We start from the raw sequence: 12060 nt of genomic DNA, 5'->3' as shown, positions 1-12060 counted from the left end.
ATGAAAAGTGGAGTTGGGTTGCGGCACAGGAGAGACATTCAGAAGGGGAATATTGAAGTAATGACTGCAGTAGGAGAAGGGGGAACCTCTTTCCTGGGCCACAGGCTCTGGCGCCCTGGATCACAGGGCTGGCAGCTTCTCTGGGTGGCTGCAGCCTGGGACCTCAGGGCGGGTGGCTTGTCCATCTCCTGGGGCTGCAGCCAGCCACAGGCGCTGGTGCCTGGACTGCAGGTGGGTGGCTTCTCCGTGTCCCCTGTGATGCAGTGTGGGCAGCTTCTCCGGCTGGCTGCAGCCTGGGATCACGGGGCAGGCGGCTTCTTTGTCTCCTAGGCTGCAGCCAACCTCAGGCACTGGGGCCTGGCTTCTCAGTCTTCCCGAGGACATGGGGCGGGCGCATGTGGGGCAGGCAGCTTCTCCAGCCTGCTGAGGCCTCGGATCACGGGGCAGGCGGCTTCTCCGGCTGGCTGCAGCCTGAGATCATGGGCAGGTGGCTTCTCCGGCCAGCTGCAGACTGGGATCATGGGGTAGGTGGCTTCTTTGTCTCCCAGGCCACAGCCAGCCTCAGGTGCTGGAGCCGGACTTCTCTGTCTCCCCTGACTTCTGCGTCTCCAATAGGCCTGGAGCAGCCAGAGCCGGGATGCTTGCATGGTAGCTGTGGCTACAATGCAAGTATCTCAGCTCTGGCCTCCGCCATCTTTGTTGGGTTAATGTGCATATCTCTGGATCGGTTGGTGGGCGTGGCTGGTGGGCTGGCTGGTGGGCGTGGCTTGGGTGTAACGAAGGTATGGTCAATTTGCACGTTTGTCTATTATTAGGTAAGACTAGTATGTACCACAACATGTTTTTCCAATCATCTATTAAAAGATACTTTGGTTGTTCCATGTGTTGGCCACTGTGAATCATGCTTGATTTCCCCCCCCCCCCTTTGTCTTTCTGATTGTATCTCTTAGTTCGTGCTTCAGATAACCTGCATTAAAATTTGTCTTCCTTTAATATTCTATGTGCTTAGTGACTACATGCAAGTAAATAAATAAATAAATGTTTCTACCTTATGTAAATCATGTATACATACACATATATACATGCTCATATTAAAATTTTCCAACCAAGAATATTGATTGCCTTTTTGTTTTAATCATATTTCATATTCTTTGAATAGATATTATACTTTGTTTATGTGTATACTATACTTTTTGTTAAATTTATTCTCTTGGTAATTAAGTTTTTATGACTGTGACTAAAATAATATTTGCTGATTGATTTCCTATTGCTTATTGTTATTTCAGTCTGCTGATTTTAAAATATTTTTATTTTTTCAATTAGAACAACATATTCTCTTATTAGTTCCACTAGTTTTCTATTAGAGTTTTTTTTAGTTTTTAGGATATGTAAATATGTCATCAGGATAAAAAACAGATATGCCAAATTTCATCAATTTTAAGACATCATCAATTGTAAGAAATACAATCAAGCTGTGTATCACTATTAAAAACAACAATGACAAGTGCTGGTGAGGATGTGGAGAAAAAGGAACACCAGTTCACTGCTGGTGGGAATGCAGATGTTGCAGCCACTATGGAAAACAGGATGGATTTCCTAAGAAAATTAAAAATGAAACTCCCATTTGACCCAGCATTCCCACTTCTGGGAATATATCCTAAAAACCCGAAACACCAACCAGAAAGAATATATACACCCCTGTGTACATAGCAGCATTATTTATAATAGCTCAGATCTGGAAACTGCCCAAGAACCCATCAGTAGATGAAAGGTTAAAAAAGCTGTGGGACATTTACACAATGGAATACTATGCAGCTGTAAAAAAGAAGGAACTGGATAGCATGGATGGACCTGTAGACTATTATGCTAAGTGAAATAAGCCAACCTGAGAAAGACATATATCACATGGTCTCACTTATTTGTGGAATCTAATGAAAAAAATGAATTAATCAACACAATGAGACCTGAAGCACGGAGATATGGAACAGACTGACATACATCAATGTGGAAATGAGAAGAAATTAACCAAAGAACTTATATACTTAGATGCATAACTCATGGACACAGGCAATAGGGTGGTGAAGACCTGGGGCGGGGGTAGGTAGGGCTGGGAGGAGAGGGTAAGGGTAAGGGGTATGGAAGATATCTGTAATGCTATCAGCAATAAGAAATATATACATTAAAAATAAAACACAAAATAAAAAACAAAAGTCTGGCTTTATGTAGATAATCCAAACAATGAAAAAAAAGACAATGCTGCCAATTGAACTATACCAATAGTAGATGCCAATGTATGACAAATCTCCATTTCAGAAAAGCAAAATATGAATAAAATAAGACTTCAAAATCAATAAAATACAATAGTTTTATTCATTCTCTCCTATATGTATCCTGATGATTTTCCAATAAAATATGCAGTATTTAAAATTTTTACCTCTCATATTTATTGGGCTTTATCTGTGCTATTGGACTTTTCAAAGAACTAGCTTTTAAATTTCTTTAACTTATATAGTTACTTTCATTTTCTACCCATAATAAGTTACATTTTTCCATTTATATGTTCATTTTTCATCTTTTCAAACTTATAAGGATAAGTTCCTCTCTTTTATCTAGTTCACATTTTTATAATTAGTGAATAGATTTAGAATAACAGAATTCCTTTTGACTATGGCTTTTCAGTGCTCCAAATACTTGATGACATCTGCATTTCATTGCTTTCCATATAGCAATTAGTTAATTTTATGTAAACACCTTAATTTTCAAGAAACTATTTTTTGTGTAAAATTTAAATATGATATTTTGGACTATAAAAGCTTAGTTTGTGTTAGAGGTAGGCACAGTTATTAAATACACTAGGGAATGTTTTTTCCTTGGCTCACAGCTCTATCAGTAGCAGAAAATACTTTTCAAAAAATGTGATCTTCTGTGAAAATGAGCATAGTTTTCTAATTTTAACTTTCATTGCATGTGCAAGTATTGTGTTATTTCAAGTGCTCTACTAATACTGAGACATTTTATTTATTTATATATATTTTATCAATTTTTTACAGAGAGGAAGGGAAAGAGATAGAGAGTTAGAAACATTGATGAGAGAGAAACATCAATCAGCTGCATCCTGCACACTTCCCAGTGGGAATGAGCCCACAAACAAGGTACATGCCCAGGAATCAAACCTGGGACCCTTCAGTCCACAGGTCAACACTCTATCCACCAAGCCTAACCGGTTAGGATTAACCATGAGACTTTAAACCTAAACCATTGTGATCTAAAATGCCATCTCCTATTCCCATCCTTAGTCTATAATCTTCTGAGCACCCACAGGTCATTTTATACATTATTGCTCTACCAATTCCGACATCTCCTATTTACAACTTTGCAATGCTTTCATCTATAAATTCAAATGAATATTTACTACATTTTAACCAGTATTTCTCAGTTCATGGTAGTAATATTTTCCGGTGTTTCCCCAATATTAGAAGCGCTATAATTCTTTCACATGTACTTTAACTTGTGATTATTCATTTTTTTAGACATTATACACACAATTACTCTTTTTCATGTGTTTAGTAATAGTTTCAATAATAAAGATAAAGAAGCTATCAATATGCCTGTGTATAGAAGGATCTTAAAGGAGGTTTGTGAGGAAGATGTCACTAGATCAGGATGAATAAGTGTTTTGAATAAGTGAACCTGAGTATGGAATTTGGTAAGTGCATTATATAGGTGTTTATTTGGCTTCACATTCTCTTATTTCTTAGAAAATATCACAATTCTTTTGACTGAGTTATTGAAGGCTTGTTTTACTTGCTTGTTTCTCAAGGTGTAAATGAAAGGGTTGAGCAGTGGAGCGATGGAAGTAGTGAGTACTGTCACACCCTTGTTAATAGCCACTGACTCCTTTGCTGAAGGTTTGATATAGATGAAGATGCAGCTGCCATAGCTGATGGAGACCACAATCATGTGGGAAGAACAGGTGGAAAAGGCCTTTTTCCTTTGCTGAACAGAAGGGAATCTCAAAATTGTCTTGATAATGGAAGCATATGACAGAACAACACAAGTAAGAGTGACATTCAGGGTCAGGACAGCACAGATTATGACTGTCTGTTCGATGAGCCATGTGTCTGAGCATGAGATTTTCACTAAGGGAAATGCATCACAGGTAAAATGATCAATCATGTTAGAGTCACAAAATTTTAGAGTTAAACCCAGGCTAAGTGGTGGGACTATGATACATAAACCAGACACCCAGCAGCTAATGATAAGAGTCTGGCAGACCTTGGTGCTCATGATGGTCGTATAATGCAGGGGCTTGCAGATGGCCACATAGCGGTCATAGGACATGGCCGCCAGAAGGAAAAATTCTGTTACTCCACAGAGGTCAGTAAAAAACACTTGGATGAAACAATCGTTGTAGGTAATGACCTTGTCACCTGCTGCAATACTATACATGTATCTGGGAATACAGGCAGATGTGAATGTGATCTCCAAAAAGGAGAAATTTTTTAAGAAGAAGTACATAGGTGTTTTTAGGTGAGAATCCACAGAGGTTAGTGTGATGATGGTCAGGTTTCCAGTTACACTCAGCGTGTAGGTGAGAAATAGAAAGATAAAAATCAGAACCTGTAGCTGAGGGTCATCTGTCAGTCCCAGCAGAATGAATGTTGTCACTGTACCATTTCTCATCATGGACTTCTGACTTCTTCCAATCTGCGTGTGATATTCACAGAAATTTTCTGATAGATTATAGCTTATTTTAACCGCTCTAAAACTTAACTCTTATGACCAACCTTAAGCACTGTGGCTTCCCCTATTCCCCATTACACACTCCGTCTTATTTTCCCCTTGAATATGTGCATTACCTTTACTGACTATGTGTGTTACCTTGTTGCCCACACAAATGATGACTGTGTTCTCTTCCCTCCCTCATCTTCCAGTCAATGAGTTATATTCATTGACACTACACTAAGTAGGAACTCAAATGTTCCTAATATACAATCAATTATGTCAAATATTGACATTTTTCTGACATAAAGTAATAAAAATATGTTCCCATTGTGTATTTAGTTTACTTGTTTTATGAGAATGTCTACTTTATTGTTTAACTCATTGTGTTCTGTTCCTATGGATATTGGGGCAGAATTATAATGACCATCCAGTTCACAAAGCTTCTAATTTAAAGAAAAATCACTAACTGAGGATCATGGGTTACTCAATAATCAGAATCCTTTTAAAAAAAAAGAATCCTTTTAGGAAATTTAGTCACTCATTCAACAACTATCAAGTATTTATATCAGATTGAGATGTAGAAATGATACATATGGCTTTTAAAAAAATTTTTGCAGCTCACCTACCTTCCATCTTTTCTCCTACACTCTCGCATATGTGTGTCACAGTGAAATCTGACTTGTCCTTCAGACTTTAAACATTATTCAATGCTGAAAATATATGTTTTATTCATGATATTACAATTTATTTTATAATAGAAGTCAATAAACAGACTGACCAGAACATGTAACTTATTGATTTATGTTTATTTTATCTTCCAAACAAATGCTCAAAAGGGACACAGGAATCTGAATGGGATGCTGTGACTTCAGTCATTTTGTTATTCTTTTTGGGGTGGGAAGAGGAATGCACAGGGCATGCTTGTATATTTATGTATAAAGAGACTTCATTATTTTTAATTTGAGATTGAATAGTCTATACAAAGTTACCCTGAATATTTCTCACATTAAGCAATGGAAGACACATAAGACACAGGTTTGTTTATGTGTCTTATGCATAAACCTCCCAGACAATGACATTTATTCACATGCAGGAAATTCATTCTAAAAAAGAATTTAATAAATATATTTGAAACACATTAAGAGTATATAAACTCCCACTCTCAAAGAAATCCATTTTCTTGGCAGAGGAAATTATAATCTAGATCTTAAGATCAAAGAGACAAACTATCATACTTACTCTTCTGTCAGTAAATCAGGACTTCTGTTGACTATTTAAACATAGCAATATTAAGACTACAGTCTCCATCATTGAAAAAAAATTACTCTAAAGGCTGAGAACTCTCTCCTCTGGTGGAAGCGATAATAATTTAAATAATCAGGGCAGAGAGAAATGCTTTTATGATGTCAAATGTGACTTTTCCTTTTAATTTGCAGAAAAAGTCATTAAGTGAAAACAGCAAATGATCCTTGGTGACCTACAATCAAGAATTGTTAATTAGTTTTCTGAGAAATGAAGTTTGGCAAATAAACAATGAAAAAGGCTTCAGTGGGACTGTCTCCTTGGAGATATGAAGATGTTGCAGGAGCATTTGACACAGGTCATTTATTTTATTTTAAAAAATGCATCTTTGTTGTTGAAAGTATTACAGATGTCCCCCCTTCCCCCCATTAACCACCTCCACCTTGCTCCTGTCTCCTCCCCAGTCCTTCACTGCACTTGTTGGAGACCGGGTGTAAGCTGACATGGTCCTTGCACCTGAAGGGGCTAGCAAGGCTGGGACCCTTACCCACACAGTTTTCCCAGACTTGTTTGGATGGCGGTTATCAGTAGAATGAGAGAAACCTTTGTAGAATGAGAATAGCCTTTCATGGCTTACCAAGAAGTCTGTAACTATTTACTGAGATTTGCTGTACCGAGAATTTGTCCTTCTGCTCTGTCCCTCCCTTAGAGATTAAGAGGAACAAAGAATACATTCCTCTTGACAGACCTCCTATTCAGTGTCTTGTGTATAAAAAGCATTATGTAGTTAATAAACTTGCTGCAGTTCCTCGATTGAGCTGCAGTCCTCCCGATCCAGCTTTCCTGTCTTTCTTTCTTTTCTCAATTCCCACCTCCCTACCTCAGCCCTGCTCAACCTGTCAGGCTGGCCCTGACATGCACTATTGTCTGTGTCAATGGGTTATGCATACATGCATGTAAGTTCTTTAGTTACTCACTTCCTGCCACTCTTTACCCTCCACTCTCCACTTCCCTCTGAGATTCATCGGTCTGTTTCATGCCTCCATGTCTCTGGATCTATTTTGTTCCTCAGTGTATTTTGTTCATTAGATTTCACATATAAGTGAGATCATGTGATACTTGTCTTTCTCTGACTGGCTTATTTCGGTTAGCATGATACTCGCCAGGTCCCTCCATCAAAGGGTAAGAGATTCTTTCTTTCTTTCTTTCTTTCTTTCTTTCTTTCTTTCTTTCTTTCTTTCTTTCTTTCTTTCTTTCTTTCTTTTTACTGCTGCAGAGTATTTCATGGTATAAATGTCCCACAGCTTTTTTATCTGCTCATCTACTGATGAGCACTTGGGCTGTTTCCAGATCTTAACTATTGTAAATAGTGTTGCTATGAAAAATGGCAAGACAACTGTGTCATTTAAATTAGATAGTTCATTTCTTAACTGATTTTTTTTTGAGAGAGAGAGGAAAGGAGAGGGATAAAGAGACAGAAACATTGATACAAGGTAAACATGAATGGACTACTCCTGCATCCCCCATGCTGGGGATTGAGCCCAAAACCTGAGCATGTGCCTTGACTGGGAATTGGACCGTGGATTCCTGGTTCATAGGTCCATGCTCAATCACTGAGTAACACCAGCCAGGCTTATTTTCCATATGAACAACTGTACACATACTTTTGCCCCTCCCTGTATGAGGCTAATGCTTACATATAGATCTTATTTTTTCAGATTTTTCTTTCTCCAAATACACGGACTGCATTATTCACAAATGTATAAAAATTTACAACCATATCTTATAACTGGAGACCAAACATATTTTTATAGTTGCACAACAATATAAATGTACTAAGTGCCACCGAATCTTACTTAAAAATGGTCAAAATAGTAGATTCTGTGTTATGCATATTTTACTGCAATAAGAAACATACACGTTTATGTACTTAAACATCTTATTTATTACATAATATAAATTTTACCTAAGTTGTCAGCTTATGATATGCACTTTTAATAACAATCCCTTATGCCTTTCTTAATATGTATAAAAACTATAGTTATATCACCTCTCTCATTCCTTTTACACATGTGCGATTGGCGCCAGTGAGGGCTTTATATTTATAGATAAACTTGCTTAATTAGATCTGCTTTCTGATTTAGCTAAACTTTTTCCAGCCCAGTGAAGCACCCCAACTTCTCTTTCAGGTAATTGTCAGCAACACAGCAGTAAATATCAACACGAAGCAGATTATTATTGTAGAGAACAAAGGGTAAAATATTTAACTGCAGCAGTGTTTGGCTATATTCTAGGCAGTTAGAAAACTTGAAGTCATTTTCAAGGCACACCATTTCTTACTTCTGTTCAGTCAGGTCAAGTTTTTAAACTTTCTAAATCTCTGGTTTCCCACTAATGAAAAGAAAATAGGATTCCACTGAGTCTCCTATCTACTTACTCCAGGACTTCTGTGAGGATCAAATGAGATGAGGCAGGGGAAAACACTTCACAGACATCTGCTTAAAGTGTGAAATATTTGCACCTGGCTATAAAGCAAGTCGTGTTGTGTTCCTGGGCTGAAGAAACTGCAAGGAGGCTAGTTGTCACTAGGGAGAGGAATCTGGGCGTTGCTACGTGATGTCATTACCCGACGCCCACAGTGACTGTTTTCGGGCTGGGCTGGGCTGTGGGCAGCATTTTACGCCATGGAGTCTCAGCAGCGTTGCTGTGATTTGGTGGGCTGTCACTCTTTGTGGTGGCAGGGCCTGTGCCCCACTTGGGGGAAGCCCAGTGTTGCTTTGTCGGCACCAGGTCCGTGGTGCCGTTTCTTTGTAAATGGCCAGTAAGCGTCACGGCAGCTCCTGTGTTGAGCATCTGTCCCCTGGTGATCAGTGCTTGTCATAGCGACTGGTCAAATGGTCAGAAGGACACTTAGCATATTAGCCATATATATATAATTATTTTCATCAAATAAAAAATTATGTATTCTTCCACTTTAATAATTTTTTAACAATATATATATTTTATTGACTTCAGAGAGGAAGAGAGAGGGAGAGAGAGATAGAAGCATTAATGATGAGAGAGAATCATTGATCAGCTGCCCCCTGCACACTGTCTATTAGGGATCGAGCCCACAACATGGGCATGTGCCCTTGACTGGAATCAAACCCAGGGCACTTCAGTCCACAGGCTGATGCTCTATCCACTGAGCCAGACAAGCTAGGGCCATTTTTATAAGTTTTAAAGAAGATTCTCTATTATAGTTTTACTAAAAATATTTTTGTACTCTAGTTAACATATTTTAGGAGAGAACTTATTTTTCAGAAATACAATACCTGAAATGAGGAATTTACTGGATGATATTTTTTAAAAATGTAGCTTAGCTTTATTGAAGACATATCACAGTAGACAAACAAGTAGACAAACACATGCTTTATAAAATATACATTCTCATGTGTGAGAAAATATAAATAGATACGAGGAAAGGGCCACACTGAACAACTTGGCTTACAACTCTCCTCAGGGACATCTAGTACCAGGGCTGCTCAGACTGACATTCTCTGATGGGGGTGGGGGAAACACAGGGGTAGCATAGTGGGAACATAGAAATAGTCTACGGATCAAGAGGCCACTTCCAGTAGCTAAGGAAAATTCTAAGAGCAGTTGACCACATGATGACCAATTTCTCTTTCAAGACAGTTACAGCTGATAACTATTCTCCTTACACCTGTTTTTCACCTTCACCCCACCCATTGGTGAAGATTATTAGGACTGATAAACAATACAAACTTGAGGGAACAGGCCCAAATATTACTCTTAACACACACACACACACACACACGCACACACACACACACACACACACCCTTTAGTACCCATAAAACCTTCAGATGACTCATGGGCTTGCAGGTGTTGTTTTGATAAGAGCAGCTTATAATAGATCTCTCAATTCAGAACTTGTTATTTTTGCAACAAACAAGGCAGTGTCCAAAACAGAAAGAAAATGAAAGCTGACTGATGTTGGTGTAGCTTGTACTCCCAAAAAAAGGTTAGAAGAGCAGGAGGGGGGAACATCTGCCAAACTGAACTGGAAAGAGACCATGTACAAAATATAGAGTTGAGCAAACTTCAGAGAAACACCATCCGAAGATGTAAAGTTCCAGTACGGTGATAAACTTGTCCGTGTATTCTAAAACAGTATGGCCCATATCCTGATGGCGATGCAATATTTGCTCCCATGGAAGCAAAAGCAAAAGAACTATTTATGGAATGAATATTTTCCATGAAATTTTTCCTGTCAGAATCTTCATTTGTCATAATCTTTTTAAATACGCCGGGTAACCTGGAAAATGTATATCATTTGGACAGACTTTCCCTTTGCTACAACATCGAGTAAATTTCCCATCAGATGGTTTTTCATCTGAGAAATTTATTGATAGGCAAAATTCACATTGAACAGTCATTCCACCACAACTATGTTCGAGGATTGCATCCTCATGTACTCCATTTTCACTGAGAAGGCAGTTCCTACCGGTATTGGTAGTACTTGTTGATGACTGTTCTCTAGACATATTCTGTAGTCGCCACCGCCTTCTTTCAACTTCAAAGGCACGCTGGTCTTTAGACATTTTCTGTCGATAACACTGGTATTTTTCGGCATCAGAGCGATATTTTTCCAGTAGCTGGTGTTCAGATACATCCTGCCGCAGGCGCTGGCCTTCTTTCAAGATCAGACGCACGCTGCTCTGCAAACACTTTCTGTCGATAACGCCCGCATCTTTTGGCTGCAGAGCTACGTTGTATCAAGAGTTGTTCTTTAGACATAGTCTCACCTGTCTACTGTCGAGGTCTGAGATGCAGGTGAATGAGAGTCCTGGCTATCAGGCTGCTGAGAGCTTTCTGACCAATGGCTGATTCTGGCTGATTCTGTGGGGGTGGGACTTCCTCCTCCCTGCTGTCAGTTTCCACAGCTGTGATGAGGAAGCTGGGGTGACAGAGGGAGCTGCGCCCTCCAAGCCACCCTCTCTCTTGCTCTGCTCTATGTTCAGCAGTCTCCTGCTCTGCCAAGTCTTCCAAACCTCCTGCTCTCCGCCGGCAAGGCGCCTCCCCGACCCGCGAAAGTCCCAGGAGCCCTTGGGCATGGCTGGCACGCCTCCCGGGGCTGGCGAAGGTCCCTGAAGCCCACCTGCATATGCAAACTAACCGCCATCTTTGTTGGATAATTTGCATGGTTACTCGGATTGCCTAGTGGCGTGGCTTGAACATAGCGGAGGGATGGTTAATTTGCATGTTCCTCTCTTATTATATAAGATATTTTGTCTTTGAGCCATATTTATTTCTTGCCTAGATAAAAAAGAGACCAACTTTGACAAACTAATTGATAGTAAACTGTAAGGGCTCCATTTCTATCTCTCTTGCAGAGATGATTCTTGTTAAATTTACAAGTGAGTAGGGGAAGAAACTATTGGAACATTAACAAATATGTCATTTTATTGAGGAAAGTGTATGCCTATGTTTGTATACACACATATATACCCACACCTATAATATAAGTGTTTCCCTCTTTAGATATATATTTTCAGGTATGAATAACATTTTGACACAGGATGCTTCTGGATGTTAAAAAACCATGCTACATTGAGATACCTTTAATTTTAATAATCCATAAGCAGGTGTCAATTAATTTTTTTTAATTTTTATTTTATTGTTTAAAGTATTACACATAGTAGTACATATATCTCCTTTTTCCGCCCCATTGACCTTCTCTGAGCCTCCCCTACCCCCTGTCGCATGCCCTCATCCCACCCCCCCAGTGTCTTGTGTCCATTGGTTGTGCTTATATGCATGCATACAAGTCCTTCAGTTGATCTCTTCCCCCCCCTCCCCAACACTCCCCAGCCTTCCCAATGTAATTTGACAGTCTGTTCGATGATTTACTGCCTCTATATCTATCTTTTTGTTCATTAGGTTATAATATTTTTTAAAAATATATTTTATTGTTTTTTACAGAGAGGAAGGGAGAGGGACAGAGAGTTTGAAACATCGATGAGAGAGAAACATCGATCAGCTGCCTCCTGCACACCTCCCACTGGGAATGTGCCCGCAACCAAGGTA

General features: G+C 39.2%; 1 protein-coding gene and 1 pseudogene across 1 annotated transcript; both read right to left on the bottom strand.

The window, feature by feature from the left end:
- Positions 1 to 647, bottom strand: part of LOC102245748 — a 6084-nt pseudogene extending 5437 nt beyond the window's left edge.
- Positions 648 to 3747: 3100 nt separating this feature from the next.
- On the bottom strand, positions 3748 to 4686 carry LOC102248263 (olfactory receptor 6C2). Its single transcript, XM_005876683.2, has one exon. It carries the CDS (start codon positions 4684 to 4686, stop codon positions 3748 to 3750), a length of 939 nt encoding a protein of 312 aa, XP_005876745.1.
- Positions 4687 to 12060: the final 7374 nt, after the last annotated feature.

Source organism: Myotis brandtii, unplaced genomic scaffold (genome assembly GCF_000412655.1).
Source record: "Myotis brandtii unplaced genomic scaffold, ASM41265v1 scaffold496, whole genome shotgun sequence".
Classification (NCBI taxonomy): domain Eukaryota; kingdom Metazoa; phylum Chordata; class Mammalia; order Chiroptera; family Vespertilionidae; genus Myotis; species Myotis brandtii.
The sequence above is the reverse complement of the archived record's forward strand: the minus strand, read 5'-3'. Positions and strand labels throughout refer to the sequence as shown.

Coding starts and splice junctions, on each gene's coding strand:
- LOC102248263 (XM_005876683.2), bottom strand. CDS start 4,686: ATGATGAGAAATGGTACAGTGACAACATTCATTCTGCTGGGACTGACA.